Genomic DNA, 24,240 nt, shown 5'->3' with positions numbered 1-24,240 from the left:
GTTAAGACAAAAGTATACAAAGGGACTTGAAATACCAGCACAGTTTGCCAGGGGAATAGAATTATTCCCAAAGCCAAAACTAGAGTAAGATGTTATCCTTGCTGCAACACAAGGACAGACCTCAGCCACTTTGCCATCAAAAAGTTATCTACATTTTAAGCCTGTTGTTCACAACTGTAACACTTACTTACAAATTGCAGTTTATAGCTGCAAGAGTGTTGCAGAAAATACCACAGCAATAAAAATAAAAAAAATACTGCATCTGTTTAAAATCATGAAAAATTTATTTGAAACTTTCATCTGCAGTATTTGGGTCACCAGTTACACCTGAGGTACCAGCTAAAGCACCATTTAACTCCAGGTGCACATTGCAATGCCAAAAAATATGCAAATTAAATTATTTAATAAGTCAGGCAGGCAAGAGGCTTCTACCTGTGGTAGAAGTCAAGCTAGGGGAAGCTTTAGCTTAACCTTTAAACATTATGAAAGGCTATCTATCACCTTACCATGTTTGCTATGGGCCATCCCAAAGCAAAAAGAACAATATCATTCTCATTTCCACTACCAAATCTAACATCTGCAGTGTCTGCATTACAAAAAAATTACCTCTGTCTGTACTGAAGAAAGCAATATGCAGGTCTCACTGGAGATTCAGGGTTTTCTCTCTTACCCAAACCTTACAGACACCCTATTACTACACAGCCACATCACTCCAACATAACTAACACTATGGCCATCCTCAAATCTTGGGTCCTCTGTTAAAAAAAACCAAAAAACCCAACACAACAAAAACCATAGGATTAACAGCACTGAAGGAAAATTACAGTTTTGTTTCCCCTTATCAAACTAAATTCATTTGCAGAACCATTTAGCTTACTGTTCTTATCTTCATATTCCACACGTTTTTCACTATAGGTATCACAGTAACTGGAGTCTGTTTAAAAATTGAGTAGGTAATTTTTAAATTATTTAGACAGGTTTTCAGATAAAAAGCTTTAAAAAAAGTAGTATTTTTCACCAGAAGCTACCAATAATGTATATAATTTTGAAAAATTTGGATGTGCTGCAAACATCCTACCCCCGGAACAGAAAGCTGTTGATCTAAACTTTAATTCCCAGTATCTTTATTTGGGAGTTTTACTAAATGCAGTAAGGTTTCCTGTATGTTTCTGTATAGATCAGAACTTGGTTTCCTAAGTCACCTTAAAGATAAAATCTGAGCTGCTCACTTTCCAGGCAGTATTTGTGTGCTAATAATGCCTTTCTGCACACCCATTGTACTCTGAAGGAATATTTCCAGCTTACAGAGGGAGCAGCATGTTTTACTCCTGGGCACATCTGTTTCCTACACTTAAACTGCACTCTCAATCTAAAAATGTTATCGACTAAATTTATGAAGCACTTAAGCACTAAGTATCTACGTGAATCTCTCCTCAGCCCCTTAACAGAAGAGAGTAGGGAAAGAACACAGTCTGAAAAATAATGAAAGATCTGAGTGTCAAAGTAACTCTGACAACCTTAAATGTCATAGTCTTACCTAGAAGAAGAACTGGCACTTTCTCATTTGTAAGTGACATTAAAAGAAGGCAAGATGAATTTTACAAGTTTTATTATACAAAGATGATTCAAACCCATAAGGACTCTTCTACAGTTCTAAAAGTTTTGTTCTGCAACTTGTACTTCCATATGCTTTTCCAAAAAGCAAAGGTAAAAAGCCTCATTAGTCCCACTTTCTTCTTAGCAAGAGTCTAGAAAAAACCAACCGTAGCTGCATCACAATTTATTCTTTGTACTCCAGGAATTGCTGAAGTCTTTTCTTGTGTTCTGTAGCCACTTGTACAGCACTAGAAACAAATGCAGAACATTTTACATTAAAAGTAATATAGCACAAAACTAAAGTCTCATGCCAAAATTGAGTGTACATTGAAATCAATTACACTGAAGCTAAATTTTATGAAAAACCATCTATGTTCCAAGACAAAGAAGTATATTAACCCTTAAAACTGTCAATTCTTACCCTCAACAGCTTCTAAAAAATACCTATACCAGGAACCCTTGCCCATTTCCTTACCTTTAAACAGCAACTGATTAACTTACAAGGATGATTTAGGTAAGAAAGAACCTCTTAAAATGATCCCTTCTGTATACTGAGCACTTTTAAACCAAGGGACATTTCATCCCCAGAGGGAGAGATGGGCAGATACTACAGGATGTTTCAGTCCCACATATTCTGAGGCCAAGTATGGAAGTTTGCCTGCTGGGAGAGTGGTTGAGGAAGAGCTGTTGGACAACCAAGCAGCAATGGAATTTCATTATTTGGACCCTTCACAGGATTCTCTCTCTGCAGAACCATTGTCTCTAGTTGATTTATTTTCTTTTCAGCAGCTGAGATCTATTAAACAAGTGGTATTCATGAACTGCTTCTAAAGAGTTCGTGAAAAGTCACTAAGAAAAATTGCCTAGGAATCTATGAATAATAAATTTCTAAGGGGGACCATATATCTACACAGGAACTTTTTAAGGTTCCACAAATCAAAAAATACTAAAATACCAAGTTATAATAATGACCAGAAGCGATTTTTTTCCCCCAAAACTTCCCTTTTCACAAGTCCTAAAATAACATTAATTAGACTAAATTTAACAAGCAAGCAATCATGAGGAAATTCTTACTTCAAGTGTTCTCCAAAGACAGTAGTTATCCGGTATAAGGCTGTTTTCAGAGATGCTCTAAGTGCAAATCGTAGTGTTTTGTAGGATGTGTCCACCAGACTCCCTGAAATCCGGGGAGGTTTGCTAGAAACATGTGGTAGTTTGAAATGTCTGTCTACAACCTGATTGAGAAAAACAAACAGATTCCTGTCATATGTTCAATTATTTCATAATGTAACTAGTGACATGTTTGTGTCAAATAAAGCAAAAACAAAGTGCAAATTCAGAGATTCCACCAAAAATGTTTTGGAGACTGAGCATTTCCCAGCCATCAATAGGAATACAGAACCAGGCTCTGTGACATAAGATTCTCTGTTACTGAGTCTTAAGCTAAGGAGAAACACAATTCTATCCTGTATTATGACTTGTTTCTTTCACAAACAAGGGTATTGGCTTTATTTCCCTGCTGGTGCCTGTTCTTGGAATAGATGACTTACACTGAAGAACTTTAATAACCTCTAAATTCTTTCCAAGAATCTCCATTAGGGCAGTGTAAAATGGTAATGTTAAAAGGACACACATAGCCTTGGAAATAAATCTGGATTTTTTAAAACACACATTACACAAACATCAGTAATTTGAGAGTAGTGTGTTAGTATTAGCAGAGACACAGATTTTATCTCCTGAGATTTGCAATGTGTCCAAGTGCTCCGTGTTGCACCAGGAATTATGTGCAACCAAATAAAGATTAAGTTCTAACTCTGCAAAAGATACTGTATTAGAATTGCAGCATCCCTAAAATAAACTCTTCAACTGAGCACACAGTAGCCTTTATTTAAAATTAAACATTCCATATTTTCTCCTTCTACATTTTAAAACACCAACAGGGTTTTTATTCAGCTGTTTCATAGTGTACATAGTGGCAACCAGCTGTTTTGGTTAGATTAACTGCAGAAGAGCTGTTTTAGTGGCAACAACTTCAATGTTATGACTAGTCAGTAAGGTCATTACATAAAATCAGTAAGACTCCTCTTCTAAACTTGCCTTGCAGCAAGGCAAAGTTAATAGTTTTACCTCCTGAAGAGTCAGTAACGTGTTCAGGATAGCTGGCAGTGTAGTTTGGACAACTCCAAATTGGTCTTCAGTAAAGGAGGCTGCTACCAAGTGAGACAGACCTTAAAAAAAAAAGAAATCTGTTGTAATTAATGCTTCAAAAGGTGAGAATTCAATAACAAAGATCGTGGAATCTTCAGGCAACACCATTAGTGTGGTGGAATTCCTCAGGACTTGCTGCAGCCAGCTGACAGTCACCTCAGCTCTGGCTCAAGGACTAAACCACTCACTGGTTTGACAGGTGTTTAATAGCTTGATGTTGGTAAAGCAAGAGAGATTATACAAAAATTATGTGTGATTCCCATCTCCAAACTCTGTACATCCCAAGCCATCACCTTCAATCTGACACAGCATGGCACATCTGCCCATAAAACACATCACCAAGGAAACTGATACACTTTGCACAGACAAATGTAATAAAAGATTCTATCAATACTGGTATTTACTCATGGCTTTGAAAGAAACAAGAAAATCCAGAATGTAACTTCATACTGTCATTGTTCTTCTAATTCTCTGCAGACCATCTTTTTTGTTTATTTGCTGAGTTACTACCTGAGTATCTCCCTCAGCTCTCTGATGAACAGAGAAAGACCCAGAGCCTTTAGTCAGAAAAGCTGCTGTAAAAATAAATCTGTCACAAGAAAAAATGTAAAAGTGATATGTAGGTTCAAATGAGAGAGAACCACCAGAAATCAAGTTTAGGAATCTGTACAGAACATAAAGGAAGAGATCTCACGTGGGATCTCAAAACAAACAAGTGAATTAGACTTTAGTCATGTTGGTGTCTGAAATGCAGCTGGGTTTTTATCAAAAGCATTTCAAAGATTTTTTTCTGTTACATTTATAAAACAACAGAGCCCAGAGAGTTTTCCATGAATGGAATCACCTGGAAACCACTTACCTTCCAAAGCCCAGATGTGCATTTGGGCGTCAGAGAAAACAGCCTGGATGGAGGCCTCTGGGTGCTGAGAAGAAAGCAAAGTGTTGCAAGGGCACTTTGTAAATAATATCACCAAGCTTGCAGGTTTCAGAACAGACTTTCAAGGCCAAAGGATCTTGGGAAATAGCCAGAAAAATCTGATCTAAAGTAGTAAAATTCTTTTTGGACAGGAGCTGCCCACAATGCTACAGCTGTAACCGGGGAGGAAAAAAAGGGGAAGAAAAGGATATACCCAAGCTAGTTTTCAAGGGCTAAGAATGCTTTAAGCAAAATGCAGTTTCTAATAAGATGAGTTTAAACAAGCATTGATATTCTTATTTTCTGCAGGTATGGGACAATCCTGCTGTGAAACTCACAGCAAGCAAGAAGTTGTACTTATGGAAAGCCTTAGACGAAAATACAGGTTTTAGAACCGTAACCTGTGTCTCAAACACAGGAGCACCCTTACCTTGCTGAAGAAATACATTATCAGTGCCCGTTTGGACAAGAAGTTTTTCATCTGAAAAGAAACAAAAGATTAAACACATCATCTGCATTTAAGGCATGCACAGTTGGCCCTCCTAAACCCTACTATCTTCACACAGCATAGGGATAGAGAGTGGAGGGAAGGATTTGTTATATAAGCTAAGTGGACAAGGAAGTATTCATTCCATAAAGTGGAAAATTCTTCCAGAGAGATACCACCTAAGCTGCACCCCCCTATGCACTGCAATTTTACTCCACCTGTTCTTGCTTGTTCTGAAGCCACGTGTAAATAAATCTTGGCTGCACTGCCTCACTGCCAGTTCTTGCAGCAGAGACCACTGGGAAGGATTCATGATGGGAACCATTCATTTGCTGATCTGCAAGAAAAAAAAAATACAGTACCTTCAGAAAAACTGGTTGCTGCCACTTTAATCCTCACAATGCACTCTCCATTGACATTGTTACTACACTTATGGCTGCGAGGCTCAAGACAGTGCTGTGGAAAAATCTCTACCTGGAACTGATGTCCACAGCTTTGGTCCTCTTCTCATGACATGGGGACTTTGAACTGGTCCGTGCCAAGGGGACTTTACATCCACAACTCCCATCTTGTAACTTAAAGCAGGGGAGCTGAAAGGTGAACCAACATCAGAGCCAGGAGATGTCTTCACAGGCAGCAGGGATGGCTTAACCAGTGGAGACATGGAGGCTCTGAGAACAATGTTGGACCTCTGTGACTGGAATGCCATGTCTTCTATCCCAACAGCTCCTAGTGACAAAGAACACACTGCATGAAGACAACAGGCTGGCACAATGAAATAGGAGATGGGTTTGTTATTTGATTGCTATTTCAACAACTTCTGTATCAGAGCTTTTATTAAATGTCAAGATTAGCACTGTGGTCTTGCACATCAGCATAAGCATGGAGTGTTTTCAAAGTTCATCAGCTTAAAACCAGCAAGTGATGAGAAGGATCCTTGTGGATTTATTTCTTTTACTCCTTCTGCTAGCCAACATTACTACACCCTGTAAGTATGAGAAAAAAGGCTGCCTACAGAAGAATGAAAAGTTATTCTGATTGTGTGAGAAAAGGCATGTCCATCTCAAAAGCCAAGGATCAGCAGCACTAGAAGAAATTCACCTGTGACACACCAACAGTCCCTGCTGTTGCCAGGGCACTGCCTCCTAAGGGATTCCATTACCTGGCAGCCTTGTGATAACACAGCTGTGCTGCCAGGAATGATGCCCAAGTCTGGCATGTAAAACACTCGAAATGCCTGGAGGCTGCTCACAGCTCAGGAGTCAGACTGGGCTCTCCTCACTCTACAGTGATATTAGTGAATCACACAAACATAAACAAAACCTAATTTTACCATCTTACACTAATCATAAGAGCAGTTATGCAATTTACAGAGCATCTCTTGGCAAGACTTAAATTCTCCCTGTGCTATGTTGAACCACTTACTGAAACTGTGATAACCACTTTTTTTATTCATGCAAGTATGGAAAAAATACTGTATTGAACATAATATCATGCAAGTAAACAAACTCAGTAAACATGATAACCGCAAGTTTTCTAGCTATTTTGGGATTATTTCAACAAAAAGATCTTTTTTGTTTGGATTTATTTGCAGAAATGCCTCATTTTCCTCATAAAATTTGAGACTAAGGTATCTATTGGTACCTTCATGCTTTACAGACCTTTATGAGCATTTCCTCACATACCTGGAGTCTGTGGAGGTACCTTCAGCTCTCCCACTGGTGGCTTTGCTCTCCCATTTGCTGCTGCTGCTTCCTGCTGTGCCATCAGCCTCTGGGTAAGGTCACTCAGGAGACTCAAACACTCCCGGGATATTGCAGTCCAGTTGTGTGGGTGCCCACCTGGCAGTGCACACAAAGAGCAGGGTTTAACCCAGCTGCTCCTCCCTGTATCTGTTCTGACAATGCCCACGTGCTCTCAGCAGGAGCTTCACTGTGACAGGGCCACTCAGCTTCCGAAACGCCACAGGGCATTTCTACTGTGACAGCTTGTTTGTACTGAGAGAAGATGAAAACATGGACAGATTCTATGGATAACTCAGTGAAACCTGCTAAGCAAGCAGGAAACACAAGCAGTTCAGCCCATCAGATCTGAAATCACTGAACGGCCAAAATGAACAAATATCAGTGGTGATGGCAAAACAGTTTTGAAATAGTACAAATACTAGAATTTCTGGTAAGGTGCTACAAAAAGTTCCTGAAGGCTTCTAAGTAGTTTTAATTGACCTCCTCTGCCATATCTTTGAAAACAGCAAAAAGGCTGTGCACTAATTGAAGTTACAGCCACTGTTTGCTCTCATAGCTGCAGTGGTGATTCAGTATTTGTGCCTGATTTTCCCCCACTCCCACCTCAACATTCAGCTTCCATACATATCTGTTAGATTTTCCAGTCTGGACTATCTGACTGGTGGTGTGAAGTGGGCCCTGCTTTCAAAATCCTAAACTTGTGTTTCCTTTTGGCTGTCATTTAAATCCAACAGACACCAGAACTGGTTGAGTTTAGCAGGTGAAACAACATGATTATAGGTAATTGAGCATCCTTTTGGAAAAGGCACCACAGGCTAGAGGCTCCTGGCTTTGGTAGCATGCCTCACAGCATTACATAATTTCTAAGAGCATTTGACTGACAATTTTAAAAAAGGAATCAACAGAAAATAAATTTTATAATTACCTGGCTGGCTAAGGCTAAAGACTTCCTGTCGTCGAACAGGAGAATACTGGGAAAGTAACATCAAGTCTTGTAAGGCTAAAAACTACAAAGAAAGGAAAATGCTTTAGTGCATGCGAAGTCCAATGTATTTGCTTAAAAAATATGTAGTTATCCATACAAAATCAATCCCTGCCAGAGAATGAGATCACACAGGCTAAAACCAGCCATGTAACAGAAAGAGAATGGAGGCAGATCCCTAGAACCACTCTGGATGGAGCTGCTGAGCTATTAAGAGCTTTACTGATATGTCAGTTCTCTGCAGTTCAAGATCTAACACTGTTTTTTTTATTCTAACAGCTCAGGCAGAAAGATCTTAAGACACAAAAAAGTCTAAGAAGAGAAATGTTTTTGCAAACCAGATCTCAACTACAGCTTTAGGGTCAGTGCCTTATGGGACCAACCTACCACTGTTTTTTCATGGGATTAAGCAATTCGTGTGGCAAACTAAAAATAACCAGATTTTTCACAATATTCAAATCCTATTATAAATAGGACATTTTAATCACATCTGAGATCATAAATTAGATTTCCTGTTCCTTTAACTGTTCGTGGTCAACTCTTCCCCACTTATCCTCAGATAATGCAGCAAAGCTTAAAAAGGTATCTCCAGCCTTATCAGAAATCTGTAAAATCAGTAAAGGTAGATTTTGCATGTGCAAGAGAATATTCTTATCTTTATTTACATATTACCTCTTAAATAAGGTCTCCAATTTCTAAGTATTGTAATCAGTAAGTCCTATTAATGACTACCATAGACCAAAATTCCTCTTCTTTACTCACAGGTTCTAAGTAGCTTTTTACTATTGCCTTTTATAAAAAAGAAACCCAACTTCCAACGTAAATACAGATGTATTTTTAATTTCAAGAGAGAACACACATGTTAAGAGCTCAAATATATTTAGCAGGGACAAGATGTTGAGAGTACAAAGGTTTGAGAAAACACCTGCTTATGTGACAAGACTCAAAGTTGAGTTACAAAAACCTGAATGCCACTAAGCTGCTGTTTTTGCATCAGTACACACTATCACACTTCTGCTGCACACAGATCTTACCTTTGACTAAATGAATCTTCAGCTGAAAGTAACCGTGGTGAGCACCAGCAGATGTCACTACTAAACAAATTTTCACCATACAGTGTAACAGCCTGTGAGTGCTCTGAGGCAGCTTTTCAAGGAACACCTCAGTGAACAGAACTGGTACCTGTAAGATGTGACTGATTGCTCTGAAAAACATCTTTTTAGTACACACCTATCAGGGAAGAGGTAGGAGTTCAATTACCTTTATAAGGAGGGGAGGATTGCTGTTTAAGATTTTAGGCAGGCACTGGTCTGTCTCCTGAGCAAATGTTGGTTGAATGGGAAAATGATGACTCTAAATACAAACATCAAAAGTTGTATTATACAGAGGGAAGCACAAGAAAATCTTATGAAAGACCAGTAAACTGGCCTGGAATTTCTAACATAGAAACAAAAAGAGTTTACTCCTTTCATTTAAAATTGAGAAATCTTAGAAAATTCAGATATCTTTATCTTCAAATAAATGTGCTCATATAATTTGTGGCTAGGGGCATCACATCTTTATGTAAGAAATTCCTCTAACCACGTATCTGGGAAAAACTAATAACACCATATTCCAAAAAAAGACTGAAACCTAAACTGCAGTGCCTGTCTTTACACCTGGGTAACAACTCTAGTGAAGAACTGAGGGCTCTTTTAGCAAATAAGAAAATATTTTTGAAATTCTTCTTTTGTGCTGCTCCACTTCTAAACAGAAGAATTCTTATTTTTATCATCATGATATTCATATCCTGTGTTTTAATAGAATTTCTGTGGCTACAACATTTAAAATGTAAATAGCACTGCTTGAATTGTATCAAGCATTCCATTGTTTTAATGCTATTTCACATGGTTCAATTTGGGAACAGATTACCTGTTAGTTTTGTGTTACTGCACTTGTTTTACACATCATAGCCTTATTCTCCTGTTTCCAACTGCAACATTGAAACCTGAGGTAGCAATTGCTTTCAAGGGGTTAATAAATGAACTTCATGTGGCCTAATTTTACAATTTCTTTCCTGACTTTTCACTTAACACTATGCAAATATTTAAAAGCAGCTTAATGAACTTTTTAGCTCATTAAGAAAAACAAAATCATGTGAATAAAAAAATATTTTTCATCAGCCAAAAGGGCAAAGTCCATTTCATACTTTCACAGATGGATGTTTCTTTTGTCTTCCACAGTTTCATAAGCAATATAGTAATTAGAGATGTTGACACAGTGTTCACTGGTGCTTGTTATTATCCTTTGAGACAGGTTGCTCACACCTCAGAGCTGTTGTCATGCTTGACTCATTGTTGATCTTTTGTCCACATAGTCACAACAACTACACCTTTCTAATTAAAGCTAATTAAACACCCCAACACTGAATTTGCTGTTTAATTCCATGAGTACTTTGCACCAATACATTGACCCAGGATTTAAACCTAACTTTTCTTCTCTTTTATCAAGAGTCTCGTAGTGTTTTAATTTAAAAAAATTAAAATCAAGTTAGATGAACAATTTTTTCCTCTCTATTCTTACAAGGAAATATCTGGAAACAGAAGCAGAGGAGTAAGAGGAGGAGGTGGCAGTAACAAAACATTTTTTGTAAGGAGCACAGGTCTTGCTATGAGAAGAAAGGGAAAGGCAGTTAACGCCAGGCCTCTCTTCACTACTCAGTTATCAGTTACTATCTGTAGTGCATGCTGTGAAAATTCAAGAACTCACAGTGAGTTATTTCCTAGTAGAACTTCTTTTGAAATGAAAGAATCATCTGTGCCACGCTGATGTTCTAACTTGAGCACTGTCACAAGTACTGACCTCTGTGGCATAGATTTTGAAGAGCAGCCAAGCAATGTACCAGGTCATCAGGAGAAACACACCACTCAGCCAGGTATGGTAAAACAAGGAGAGATCCAGTAAGCCACTCAGAGTGTCAAGAGGATGTAATTTACTGCAGATAAAATAACCAAGAGGATATAAGTATTTTAGTATTTGTATTATGAAAGATGTCTGTAGCAAGCTGTTAAAGTAGCAACAATTGCAGAAATAAAGCTGCTCTTTTTTTTTTTTTTTAACAAAAAAAGTTTAAGTGTGTTTAAGATACCAGCTCTTTGATTTTTCAGTAACTGAGGAAATAAAGTTAAGAAAAATTAATGAAATTAAGGAGTAAGAAATATGAAATAAGTAATAATGACTACAGTTTTAGTCAATTAAGATATTAAGACTCCAGCTTCCCTATTTTAAAACAGCCATATAAAAATAAAGATTCCCCCCACCAAAAAAAAACCCCACCATAGAAAATCAGATAAAACTCATAGATGCAATTTGGAGGAATTAGCCTTTCTAATATTCTAAAGACTTACAGAGATGAAAAAAAAGGTAATTTCTTAATTACTATCTTAATGACAAGATGGTTCCTACAAGGGGACACTGGTTCCTTTAGGATTCATTGCAGAAGTGGCCAAAGCTCCCCATGTTCTATGTGGGGAGGCAAAGAACTGAGTCCTGCTAGCAAGCTGGATTTCCCCAGCAAGGCAGCTGTCAGCCACGATTCCAAGTTTCCAGCACAATGTCCTACCTACCTGTCTGTATGGAGATCCATCGTGGTACATATCCATACCTTTGGGATATAACCTAGGGAGTCAAAAAGAAACTCTGAAACAAATACAACACTACAAAACACACACACAGTAGGCCAAGAAGACGACAAAAAAAATAGAATTCATGCAGAGACAAGAGACAGGTCTTGTAACTCACATGGACAAGGAAACAATCTGCCTTTGGGGTTATTTTGTTTTAAGAAATAGAAAAAAGAGAAGGAAAAAAGGCTTCAGGCCAGCAGCTATGCACTGAGAGATGTAGACCTTCTCTTTTATTGCTGCTTCTCAGCAGTGAGTTAATTGTGTTTCCTCACTAACAAAAGAGGGTTAATAGTAATTTAATATTAATTTTCACTACAGCCCAGGCAGCAGCAAAGTGCTTTTAAAGACTTAATGGAATCTGATATAGAAGCACTATACTTCCAATTTATCCCCTGATGTAAATAAAGGGATAATAATTCTTGCATATTTTGACATCATCTAGGAGGATAATTACAACCCTAACAAAGCATTCCTGATTTTTAGAAAGTCTAGAGCAATTATCTTAATCAGCAGAGATTTTTTTTGCACCACAGACCAAACTCCATTTTCTTATGGGAGGGAGCCATCCTACCTTTGTTTCCCAAGCTCCCTCCAAATAATATACAGGGCACTTGAGAATAAAGCCAAAGTGCTAATCTTTGCCTAAAAAATAGGGAAGATAGAGAACATTACACACAGTGAAGTCCTGCCCACCGCTGGTGTGTCAAGTTCAGCTCTGGGACACTACATTTCCACTACCAGGCAGTGGAAGCAACAGTCCAAAGCCTGACTGATCAAAGTTTTCAAAATACAGGAATTACAAATTAAAGAGAGAGAATTTCAGGAGCCCTTACCAAAAAAGTAATATGTGACACAGAAGTTTCTAACAAAATATAACGATTCCACACAACTGTGTTTTATCAGGAGAGGCAAAGACCTTCTGAAACGTAAATACTTGTATTGCTAAAACCAAACAAAAGAAATAGTTTAGTATTCCACATTCAGAACAAATCAATGAAACAGTTAATAAAAATAATACAACAAAAAAAGGACAATGTACTTGGAAGCCTGTAGTCTAGATCAATTAAAAACTTAATTTAAGGTAATTCCAGGTGTTGCATTTATTATTTATGCTCCCAGTCTTTCCTGATATTTTATACTCATGTCTAGTTCTTATCCTTTTTCCTAGTTGTAGCAGTGAAAATTGAAGATGGGGTAGATTGACTCCATACACAAGAGAACAAAATAGAGTAGCTCTGTCTAATGCAAAATAAAGAAGAAAAAAAAAGGCATCTTTAATCTACTAGATTTCATTTAGATTCTCAATGTTCAATTAAAATACAGGGAAAATTTAGACAAGCCTGAGTTCCAGAGTCAGTAATCCTCCAGGCAGTGAAACCAACATAATACTGATGCTTTCCTCCAAATAAATGAACTCTATGCTTCCAAATGACAAAAGCAACCCAGCTGGCCATGAAACTATGAAAATGAAACTATGCAAATGTAACCAAAGTGATTTATTTTTTTATTTGACTAAGTTGCACTAGGAAAAAAAAAACAAAAAACAACAAAACAAAAAAAAGGAGAATTAACAACATTGGAATAGATTTTTTTTTTTTTTAATATTTCAGCTACAAAATGTTGCTTGGTTTGCTGATGAACTGAATGGTCAGCATAATGCAGCAAACATGTTTTTCACTAATACGACCAACCTTGTTTAAAGACAACTCTTGCCAAATTGGTTGGACTGTGTCAATCTGGGAATCAGGCAAAATTAATGGCTGCTGTGAGGCTGCAGCAACAGAAGTATTTTTAAGATGATGTTTCACACTGGTACAGATTTCTACAGGACTCCTCCAGAGGAATTAATGGAATTTCAGTTTCCATAGCGCTACGCACACAAAAAGGCTTTAGATGTTGAGCTCTAAGCAAGATTTAAGGTGCTATTTAGACTTGAACTGAGCTGGTACAGCTGGAGCTCAGTTATGACTGATAATATGCTGCCTTTTTTTTTTTTAACTGTCAAGATTTTCAGCTTTTAGGTGACCCTTGTTGTCAGTTCCAGGAACTGATACCCAGTTTGTGCACATTGTCCTGTAGTTCACCTGCCACCTCAGCCAGCTTTTAACACGCATCAGAGCAGTGTAGTCTAAATGCTAAAGAGTCACAGCATCCCAATTTCTGTGTCCATTTAAAAGGAGCTGAGCAGGAAGGAAGAGGATGAAGCCTGCTGGCATTTAAAGCTGTGTGTACACTTTATCTATCAGTGAAAGCAGCTGCCCACAGGCAACTCCTACTGCCACACTCAAATTATCCAGGCTATTTCACTGTTTAACTTATGTGTCTTTCTACAAAGGTGCTTAAACCTCTTACCTGTATGATTGGAAATGGCAAATAATTCATGTTGTTAATAAGATAGAAAAGACTGTAACTGTATCCCAAGAAAGCTCCAGAAAGTAGAAAGAAGAGGTGATACTCGTTTAGGCACATCTGAGGAACAGCATCTTCTAGGCTAAAATAGAAAACTTAGAATCAATTCTGAGTTCAAAACAAAAAGCTGTTCAAGCCTTAGGAAACTCAAATCAGAAGTTTGATTTTACTTTCCTGATCAGTACATCTGATGATATCTCAGTAAGTTTTTGCTAAAGTAGGAATCCCACCACCTGTTTTTGTAATTTATGCATGAAATATGTCCCATTAACCACAAGACCAAGACTTAGTTCAAGCGACAACTTTCCATTAAGAATCCTGGCAATTTAGTTTTTCTGGTCCAGTTATTTCTCTGTGCATTGTAACATTTACAAATGGGGGTATTTTTTGTCCTTTAATAAAGGAAATCAACATACAATTGCTGATTTTTGAGAAAACCCAAATTCCAGGGATTCCTTTTGAAAGAAACAATCAATAAATACTTTTTACAATAAAAGTTCTTTCTTTATCTTTGACACACACACACAATTACCTTTCTGAAGGTGTGCAGGACACAGCAAGAAACTGGAACCTGCCTTTTGTCATGACTGTAGCACACCAAGCAACCAGCATTCCCATGATAGCATGAACAAAGGAATGGATGACTTGATGAGGGTGAATAATTTTTCCTATCAGTGCTAATCGAGAGCATGGTATCGATGGCACAACTGTAAAAAAAAAAAAAGCAGAAAATTCATTTTCACTTACTACTAAAAAAACCTTTCATTAAAAAAAAAAAAAAAAAAAAAGAGAGAGAGAGAAAAACCCACCATTGTCAACAAAGAATTTTTCACAGTCAGGATCAGTCACTAAATTGTAAATGATCATCTTATTTAATACAGGTATCAAAGACAGTTCAACAGTTTACACAACCCACCTGCATAAAATTCAACATTGAAGATGCTTATTACTATTATCACCACAGACATCAGGAAGATACAAAAGATGACATAGGAAGTATACAAGTCATTGAAAGAATCTAAAAAAAAAAAAATATATATATATAGTTCAGAAAATTGCAATAACACAGCAGCGACACATTAAGTAACAGAAAAGAGCACTTAAGCAATTGACAATAATCCTCTAAGAGTTTAAAGAGAAGTAATGGTCAATGGACTCTAATCCCACATGAGGTCTGCCCAGCTACACAAAAGCATATGGAAGCTCCATAGAAACTATTTTACACCCTTATAGCTGATTTTCTTGTAAGTGAACACTCAGAAGTTTAAAACATTTTTTTTTCAAAGTGAATTAAACTATGGCTCAAATATCACATTTCTCTTCATTTAAGAAAAGCTGCAGCCATCCAGCCACACCAAAAAGGGAAGAAATTTCTTACAGAGTGGTTCTCTTGGGCTTTTCTGTTTTCAAAGGAGGAAGGAAGTCAACTCTCTCTGCCTGAAGCAGCTCAGTGACCACAGGCATTGAGCTTCCAGCTAAACACCTCTCAATTTTCATTGTAGGCACTCAGGGGAAGGTTATTCTCACCTGCAGAGTGGCTGCTTCAGGAATTTCTCTTAGGATTCAGTGCACCATAGAGAAAACTGAAGCTGTTTATGGAAACAACAGCTGCCCAGGGTGGAAGAGGAAGGGTGTCCAAGTACTCAGAACACATAACTAAAGCACTTAACCTGGTTTTTGTTCTTCTGTGAGGGATATACTCACATGAACTTGCAACACTTATTCCTGCCTAGGGTGCACCGTGGCTGCTGTGATTGTAACACAGAAACATTTCAAAGGCCAAAGACCATTCAAAACACTAGTGTAACACGATGCCACCGTCAGTTCCCGCTATCTGGGACTGGGCCCAAAACAACAGAATGGAGAAAAAAGCCCCAAAACCACAAACACGTGAGGGCAAAACCAGGAGAACACGGCCGGGCACCTACTCGAGATCCAGCGCACCGGGTGGAACAGGTCGAGGCCGCTGAGGACGATGAAGGCCGCGGTGCAGATGGGCAGCAGCAGCACGGACCAGGTGACGGCGGCGGCCACTCGCCAGCCCAGAACCTGCGGGGACACAGCGTGAGGGGACCAGGACCCGCCAACCCAGCGCCTGCACGGTGACAACAGGAGGGGACCCGGAGGGGGGACCGGGACCCGCCAGCCTAGCGCCTGAGGGGTGCACAGGGTGAGGGGACCAGGGCTTATCACCCCAGAACCTGAGGGAAGACAGCGTGAGGGGGCCGGGGACCGACACCATCCGCCAGCCCAGCACCTGCGGGGAGACAGCGTGATGGAACCGGGACCGGGGGGAGATGCGCCGCCACCCGCCAGCCCAGCGTCTGAGGAAGCGCAGCCTGAGGGGAGCGCAGCCCGAGGACCGACCTGCCGGAGCAGCGCCCGCTGCCCGCCCGCCGCCGCTGCTGCCGCCTCCATGGCCGCGGCCCGGCCGCCCGTTCAAAGCCGCCGCCCAACGGCCCCACGTGCCGGGCGCGCGACACTTCCGCCGCGCGCCCCGGCAGAAGCCAATGGGAAGGCGCGCACGCCGCTCTCCCCGCCCCCCGGGGGTGCGCACTGACGTCACGCGCACCGGGAACTACAAGTCCCGGCGTGCCCCGCGCGGCCACGGCCGCCTGAGGGAGCCAGGGGCGGCCTCCGCGTCTAACGGGGCAGAGCGCGGCCCGGGGCGGCGAAGAAATAAAATTATCACATTAGTCCACATTAAGTCTGTTTACTAACACTTTGAAAGCCTCGCTGGCGGCTCGAGGGGGTTCAGTCCTGTCACAACTCCACCATGCCTTGGACCAAACCCTCGCCCACAGCTTTAGAGCATTAAGATGCTTTGTGCACAAAATATGGATCACATCGCCTTCAGAACGCTTTATTCAGAGGCAAAACAGTGTAGTGAGCATAGACTGAATTAAAGAAAAAACCAAAATAAATTCCCTCCCCCCCCCAAAAAAAAAAAAAAAAAACAAAACATAAAAAAATCCCAACCAAACATAAAAACCCTTTCTGTTCTGGACTGGGATCAATGGTTCACTCTCCTCATGGAACCAGTCAGTATCCAGTGAGCATGGAGATGTCCATGGGACATCACTGTCCATCCTGCTGCAAAACACAGCCCCCGTCCTTGAAGTTTCCATGGTCTTCAGTGAAAAAAATCATCTAAACAAAACTACTGTATAGATGGAGGAAGTGGTGCTGTCATCTGAAAGAGACAAATAACTCCCGTGAATACTTCAGCTCCTCACCAGAGGACACAACAGCACACATATTTAGGTCTCAATACTAAAATTCATTACTGTCATATTGATTCTTATTAGGTATCTAGAATTAAAAACTGATTTTGCAGAAGGAAATGCCACTGAAGTTGACCTGGGTGACTGGATTGTGTAATTTTTTATGTGCCTTTTGCTAGGCACATTTGGCTATTTTTTGTATTATTTGTTTATTTTAAATCGAATATAGCTTCTATTCAGTAAATACCCTGATTTTCACAAACACACTTGTGGCTGGTGTACTTGGAGTGGCCTGGCCTTTACATGTCTATTAGCCTGCTTCTGGACCTGCTCCACAGAACTATCCAACAGAATTCAGATGTCATCTCCTGCTGGCAGCAGTCCCAGATACCAGGAAGCAAATCCTCAAGCTATCCCACAGAAGGAATGCAGTCCAGAGGGATGGATGGCTCAGGCTCTGAGTCAGCCCTGCCCAGAGCCCACATGGATGTCCCCACACACAGCCACTGCTCTGGAACGCTGTCTCAAACAGCAAGGGGAAAAATCCAATCTGCTTTTTACATTAAAAGGAAAGAAAAACTGGAGTGTAACAGTTTATTGCTTAAGTTTCACTCGTGCAGAATTCAAATAAATGCTTTCGGGTTTTTGTAAGGGGCTGAGTATATTATTTATTTAACTATGAGTCTCTTCACCAAGAGTAAACCTCAAAGAAAAGAAAGATAACCTATCTTTGCTCCTCAGTCTTCTCAGTCTTTACATCTGTACTTAAAACTTACAACTGAAACAAAGTTAATAGATGTTATTTATACATAGACCCCATTTAGCAAAATTAATCCGTTAAACCCCTTTCCATTCAACCACAGTGATGGAGAAAAGTTTCAAGATGTCTGTGATGACTGCAGAAAAAAACCACATTTAGATTGGGTTCTTACCTTATTTAGTGACTCTTTGCTATTACTGTGGTTCCATTGTGAGCAGGGATAATAGGTGCAGGAATATCCAGTTCAGGGGCATCAAAAAAGTATGCCTACATTATCAGAGGAGAAAAAAAATTAGAGAGAAACATACTGTGCTGCCTTATCCCAGCTCCTTCTTTCCATACCCACCAAACACAGCTACAAACACAGCACTGAAATGGCAAATTTGAATCTTTTTTTGTTTTTATCAATTAGAAAGAGTCAATTAAAACAGTACTCTGAACTGTACTTTTAAATTTAACTGTTAGCAGCCAAGGCCTTTGAAAAAGACCTGTAGTGGAAAGGGTTGGATTGCAGATCCAAGGACAGTTTTGTTTTGCTGTTGCCTCCCTGCACACTGAGCTGTGGGGAACCAAATCTGTCTACCCTGGAAGCTGTGGAAGCTGAGGCCTGGCTGATACCCTTCTACCTAGTGCAACAAGGAAACAAATAATTTAAGTGCTCATTGTGTATTTCAGTGGCATCAGGGTCTTCTGTTTCCTAACACTTACTGTGTATGAAAACATAAACCTGCCAAAGCCCATAAGCACATGCTTTATATTGAACATTTAATCCTTCTAAAGGACTAAGCATAGTACTCATTGGAATAAAGTGCCACTGGATACTATAAAGATTAATGCTTTGCTGATACTATGATGAATTCCAGGTACATTCAAGAGTGTTCTGTGGGGGTTGGACTCAATGACCATGATGGGTCCCCTCCATCTTGGGAGATGTTCTATGATTCCATAATTGATTACTGAATTTATTACCAGCATTGTCAGGGTCACATTGGCATCAATTTTTCGCTACATTTAAAATAACTGGAATTTTTACATCAGCGGTTTTCCAGTGACCAGCCAATCCTTCCTCCCCTGTCCCATAACATGCCACCTGTCCTAGGAAATAGGAGATTAGGGGAAAGGAATGGCAGTGTCCCACCAAACAGCCAACAGCCAGCAGGGCGTGAAGCAGCAGGATGGTGGCCACAGTGGCCACTGCGATCCTGCGGTTGTCGTCTCGGACCGCGGGCCAGAAGGTCATCACCAACACGGACCCCGAGAGGCACAGCGAGAACACCACCAGCACCCAGCGCACCACCTTCTGCGGAATGATCCACAAAATCTGGAAAAGGCAGGGAAAGGGCTGTCAAAGGGGCCGTGTGTTCTGTGACACGTCATCCCTTCCAGCTGATTCGTGCACAAATTAACTCATGCCTTTATCTGACACATCTCTGTTACTGGAGGAAAGAGTAAGAGCTTCATTCCCAGACACAACAAGAGCGAATCCCAAGTTATGCCACTCCCTCCAAGGCCTGTCCCCAGCCAGGGAAACTTGTCTTTGGAGCCATCAACATTGCCTATCTGTTCCCTGGGGACACACACATCCCAGTTCTTGAGGCTGTCTTCTGGGCTCACCAGCAGCACCTTGTTTGGGTTTGCTGCCTCTGGGGAAATGACCTGTCCTGGGCTTTTCCAGCACCCACAAGACACATTTACATTAGACAAGCTTCAAGAAAAAGAGCAAAAGATTCTCCCAGTCCCTGAAATTTCAACAAATATCAAAAATATTTTAAGAAACAGCAAATCTTCTCAAGCAGGACAGGTGAGAGGTGCACTCTTTAGCCATACGTACCGCGGTGGGAATGTAAATGAAGAGGGAGTAGCCATATACACAAACTATCTCCAGGAACGAGTAGGAGACAATGTTCATGACTTTACTGTTCCTCCACATCAGGAATCCCCAGAGAGCAAGGGGAACAAGCCAAGCGTATGCATAAATCGTTGTAGCTGCTATGGACACTGGAAACACAACAAAAGATTTAATTTTCTACTTTGAATCCTGTCAGAATCAAAGGTGTAGAAGCATTCAGCGTGAAAACTAAAAAGCTACCTGTGAAGATACTTCCAAAAGATGGAAGCCCGAATTATTAATAAACTGAGAACTTTGCATTTATATCTAGTTTACACTCACTACTCTGCCAGCACTTCAAGTTAGTTTAAAAGTAAAAACTTCAGAAAAAAAATCTCTTGGTATTTTCAATTTCTTTATTACACCTGTGTACAAAATGCTGTTGGTTTCAGTTGGAAAGGAAAAACCACAGAGGCAGGAAAAACTTCGTTAAAAATAGAAATTCAGCTACTAGCAGCTAGTGTCAAATCTGAAATTATTCAAGTGACTGCATTCCCAAGTGGCAGCGTTCTTCCCAGTACATTAAGGATTTTGGAAACAAAGAGAAGCTGTGTTCCTTTGGAGGGACAGCAGCCTCCCTCATAACACAAAGACAGATATCGAAAAACGGGCTCCTCACTCTGAGTTCTTTGGGGAACAGATCAGTGGAACATCTTTTGTTTATTTCTGCATTTGCCACAAGGTAACAACTTCCAGCCCTTGGCAGGTGGTATGAGTGATAATCTGATCTGGTAATTTTCTGCCTAAGGCCTGCAAGTTCCTGGGAGGCCACAGATCCAGGGAAGCACCCAGCAAAGCACCACGGTGGCCAGTGCTGGGCTTTCACTCTCTGTACAAGGAGACATTCACTAAGGCTAAAAAATAACTAATTATTCCTGCTTGCTCTTCTAAAACCCTGGAACTACTTTATGCTCTGGAGAAACAGGGTTCTGCCAGTGACAGCCCACCTTAAGGACTTGTTTCACATCTCTAAAAATTCAAAAACAGTAATCAATCAAAAGACTCTGCTAAATCAAAGGCGTGACCTGGTTTTATATTACTTCATTTGCACATTAAAAAAAAAAGCAAAAAACACCCCACAACAAAAAACCCAACCAAAAACCCCCACAAATGACTACTTGCAAACCTTTTCTGAACTCAGGCACGTAGTGGTACGTTGGTTTGCCCAGATGGATGAAGAAATTCGAGAGGTTGCCACTAACAGCAATGGTGAACACGAGTGTGGCACATATCCAAAATGGACCTTAAAAGGAAACAAAACCAATAGCACACCCTCTGCTCTCCTTTTTTAAGGCTAGCAAGTAAGAAGAAATATAAACTCAGAATATTTAGCACAGAAAATAACTTCTCACACCTCCTACCTACCATAAAGGTCGGGATTGCTGCGGATATACAGCCTTACAAAGTTCTTCCCTGGTACTGGGAACACTGACCCTTTGATTCTGTCCAGGACCTATGAAACGTAAGGATTTGTCTGACTGACAATGCAAGAAGGTAAAAAACCTCAATGGATAAGGCATAATTCAGACAACAGCTCTCCTCTGGAGCAGAGTATTAACCTGGTATGTGTCCACATCGAAGAAGGTCTGGTAGTACTCAAAAGTCCAGAAAGGGGCACTTTTCTTCTGTCCTGCAAGCAGCTGGGTGGTGGGAAAGGCAACATGGAAAGTGTTACAAGCAGACAATTTATACATTACTAGCTCATTTACACTGTAGTCACATGATTTTGGCACCAAAACAGCAAACAAACTTAACTGGGTGGTACTTCCTATGAATTATGTAATGGTTTCCTTTCCCCCTCCAGTATCTGTTAGCAGTCAGTCTCTTATCTCCCTGTAAGCAGAATTGTGGCCTGGGATTCTAAAGAGCAGCCTGTTACTACCTGCTGCCACATCATCTGTAACACACACCCTCAACACCATGACACGTTCCTTTTGCTGTCAGAATCACAATCTAAACCTCTTCTCTTTTAAAATCCATTCCTCCTTGTCCTGTTCTCTGCATGCTCTTGTAAGAAGTCCCTCTCCATCTTTCTCACAGGCCTCCACCAGCAGGTGTGAGAGCATTACCTCTGTTTTATCGGAGTCGTCAGTGCCCAGTAACTCATCATCCTCTTCCCTTCCTGGCTCCTGCAGGCGGCTGTGCTGATTCTTGGGGATTTCGACCGGCTCATCGATGCTTATGGTGGTGGCATCAGGATTTGCTGCAAGCAAATTAGCTGCATCATCAAATTCTGCAAATAAGTACATCACAAAACAGGCGATGATCAAAACACTAAAATTTTTGTTGTCATGGCTCAAAAAACCATATAAAGACCCTGAGACAGTGTAATCGCTAGCTTAGGCATGTTGGGTACGATCTGTTTCCTAAAGCCCAAACTGACACGGATCAAGCTGAACCTTTACTCACTTAATGAAGTGTGAGGCCACCTTTCCTGCCAGTCTGCCTGCAGGATGTTCCAATGGCCCCACCGGAGCCTGCCCTCCTTCCCTGCCAACAGCCCCGGCCCGAGGACAGCAGGTCTCTGCAAGGGGAGGGAAAAGCTGCCTCTCTGAAGAAATGGGCACTTTTAATATTCTCCAAAAACCGACAAGAAATTTTTTATCAAAAACTAAGGAAGTCTGAAACCGGGGCCTTTTGCAGGTTACAGAGCGCTCTGCCCCTTTCCAGCTGTCACTTTCCACCACACAGGATTTCAGTCCACGATTTCAGTCAACGCCGGTTGCATTTTTTAGCTCGCCAGCAGCACAATTTCACCTCAGAAAATTCAGGACACCTGACTCCCCATTCCTGACCCCACCTGCAAAACTCCCAGGACGTTTTTATTCTGCGAACGCTCAGAATCGCTGCCAAAGCCTCCAGCGCCTGACGGCTCCCCGAGCCGGGCCCCAGCCCCGCGTCCGCACCTGCGACATCGCCTTTACCTTGAAATTTGAGGTCGTCCGCCGTCGCCATTCATCCGTCTGGATGAGGATCAGCTCCCCGGGGCCCGACCCTCCTGCAAGAGGACAGGGACAGCGCTGGCACGAGTCCTGTCCCCCGCGCTGTGCCAGCGCTGCTGTGCCCCGCGGCCGCGCCCCCCGCCCGTGCCCCCGTCCCCGCCGCACCTCGGCTCCGCCACGGCCCCGCACCGCCGCTCCGCTCCCTTAAAGGGGCCGCGTCCGCCGCGCAGCCGCAGCCAATCAGCGGCGCCGCCGGGCGCCTCTGCCCCCCGCCCCTCGGGGCGCGACAGCCTCGACGGCGACGCGGCCAGCACCGGCCAATCAGAGCCCGCGCGGCGCTTCCGCGTGCGCGCTCGCCCGCCCCCTTAAAGGGCTCGCCGCGGCCCCAGCGCGGCTGGTCAGGGGTGGCGGGGGCTGGTGCTGCTGCTGCGTGCCACCGTCTGTGCACAAATACACACTGGGGCTGTAGCTAAGCATACGCTTATACATCTACGTACACTGCATGTTCTGATAACTGAGAGTTTTATCAGAGAGTCACGGAATGCTTTGGGTTGGAAGGGACATTAAAGATCATCCCGTTCATCCCCTGCCGTGGTGGACACCTCCCACCAGACCGGGTTGCTCCAAGCCCCGTCCAACCTGGCCTTGGACACTGCTGGGGATGGGGCAGCCACAGCTCCTCTGGGCACCCTGTGCCAGGGCCTCACCACCCTCACAGGAAAGAATTTCTTCTTCATACTTAATCTGAACCTGCTCTCTCTTTGTTTGAAGCATTTCCCCTTGACCTGTCACTCCAGGCCCGTGCCAATGGCCTCTCTCCATCTGTCCTGTCTCCCTTCAGGTGCCAGAAGGCCACAATTAGGTCACCACAAAGCCTTCTCCAGGCTGAACAATCCCAGTTGTCCCTGCATTTCCTGCTCCATCCCGCTGATCTTGGTGGCCTCTCGAGGCCTCACTCCCAACGGATCCACATCCTTCCTTTGCTGGGGGCCAGCTGGCTATTATATATAATGGAGTTGTTTGTTTGTTTGTTTGTTGGGGTTTTTTTATCTTTCAGCCCCAAAATGCCAAACCCTGGAGTGCAGCAGAGCCCCAGACCAGGCAGAGCAGGAGGAGCAGGACACTGTTTGCACAGCATCTGCATCACCCCAAGGCCTCAAGCATCAGCACCTTAGTCTTTAGTCCGGGATTCGGGGAGAACACCCTGATCCCGCTCCTCTCATTAGTAAAACACAGACCACATTTGTGGATGAGCCTCACAGCTCTGCAGTGAGCACCACACATCCACGCTGGCTGCAGAGGATGCCTTTTGGTGCAGCTGGAGGGAGCACAGCTGACAGGATCCTTGCTCACACAGCGACTGAAGTGCAGGCAGGGGACAGTGTGCAAGGCAAGGCAGAAACTCAACCAAACACGTG

General features: G+C 41.8%; 2 protein-coding genes across 4 annotated transcripts; both read right to left on the bottom strand.

Annotated features, from left to right (window-relative positions):
• Window positions 1-1,592: 1,592 nt before the first annotated feature.
• NDC1 (NDC1 transmembrane nucleoporin) lies at window positions 1,593-16,812 on the bottom strand. 2 transcript variants are annotated; one of them, XM_039556174.1, is made up of 18 exons: window positions 16,730-16,812; window positions 15,937-16,057; window positions 14,925-15,026; window positions 14,541-14,715; window positions 13,952-14,090; window positions 12,433-12,541; window positions 11,540-11,591; window positions 10,776-10,908; window positions 9,195-9,287; window positions 7,878-7,959; window positions 6,893-7,048; window positions 5,682-5,936; window positions 5,426-5,544; window positions 5,151-5,201; window positions 4,664-4,727; window positions 3,724-3,824; window positions 2,671-2,831; window positions 1,593-1,844 (listed from the first exon to the last, which is right to left on the bottom strand). In XM_039556174.1, the coding sequence occupies exons 3-18, from the start codon at window positions 14,974-14,976 to the stop codon at window positions 1,781-1,783; spliced, it is 1,806 nt and encodes a 601-aa protein (XP_039412108.1). In that variant the 5' UTR covers window positions 14,977-15,026; window positions 15,937-16,057; window positions 16,730-16,812; the 3' UTR covers window positions 1,593-1,780. The 2 variants fall into 2 exon arrangements, with proteins under 2 accessions (XP_039412108.1, XP_039412107.1); XM_039556173.1 differs by lacking the exon at window positions 16,730-16,812 and adding an exon at window positions 16,376-16,451.
• Window positions 16,813-16,855: 43 nt separating this feature from the next.
• YIPF1 (Yip1 domain family member 1) lies at window positions 16,856-23,081 on the bottom strand. 2 transcript variants are annotated; one of them, XM_010408809.4, is made up of 10 exons: window positions 22,988-23,081; window positions 22,805-22,878; window positions 21,950-22,113; window positions 21,440-21,520; window positions 21,246-21,333; window positions 21,007-21,123; window positions 19,824-19,990; window positions 19,131-19,313; window positions 18,165-18,259; window positions 16,856-17,201 (listed from the first exon to the last, which is right to left on the bottom strand). In XM_010408809.4, exons 2-9 carry the CDS (start codon window positions 22,833-22,835, stop codon window positions 18,170-18,172), a joined length of 921 nt encoding a protein of 306 aa, XP_010407111.2. In that variant the 5' UTR covers window positions 22,836-22,878; window positions 22,988-23,081; the 3' UTR covers window positions 16,856-17,201; window positions 18,165-18,169. The 2 variants fall into 2 exon arrangements, with proteins under 2 accessions (XP_010407111.2, XP_010407112.2); XM_010408810.4 differs by having other exon boundaries at window positions 21,950-22,083.
• Between the last annotated feature and the right edge of the window lie 1,159 nt (window positions 23,082-24,240).

Source organism: Corvus cornix, chromosome 8 (genome assembly GCF_000738735.6).
Source record: "Corvus cornix cornix isolate S_Up_H32 chromosome 8, ASM73873v5, whole genome shotgun sequence".
Lineage (NCBI taxonomy): Eukaryota > Metazoa > Chordata > Aves > Passeriformes > Corvidae > Corvus > Corvus cornix.
Note: the sequence above shows the minus strand (reverse complement) of the source record. Positions and strands in the feature narration are given on the sequence as shown.

Bases quoted from the DNA above. Each gene is read 5' to 3' on its own strand.
- NDC1 (XM_039556173.1), bottom strand. From the start codon at position 16,426: ATGGAGGCGGCAGCAGCGGCGGCGGGCGGGCAGCGGGCGCTGCTCCGG. The intron at 7,960-9,194 runs GTAATTGAACTC...CTTTCTTTGTAG, and splicing joins ATCCTCCCCTCCTTATAAAG to TTTTTAGCCTTACAAGACTT. The intron at 2,832-3,723 runs GTAAAACTATTA...TTTCTCAATCAG, and splicing joins CGTTACTGACTCTTCAGGAG to GTTGTAGACAGACATTTCAA.
- YIPF1 (XM_010408809.4), bottom strand. From the start codon at position 22,835: ATGGCGACGGCGGACGACCTCAAATTTCAAG. The intron at 22,114-22,804 runs GTAAAGGCGATG...ACTTATTTGCAG, and splicing joins GGACGACCTCAAATTTCAAG to AATTTGATGATGCAGCTAAT. The intron at 21,334-21,439 runs GTTAATACTCTG...TACGTTTCATAG, and splicing joins TCGATGTGGACACATACCAG to GTCCTGGACAGAATCAAAGG.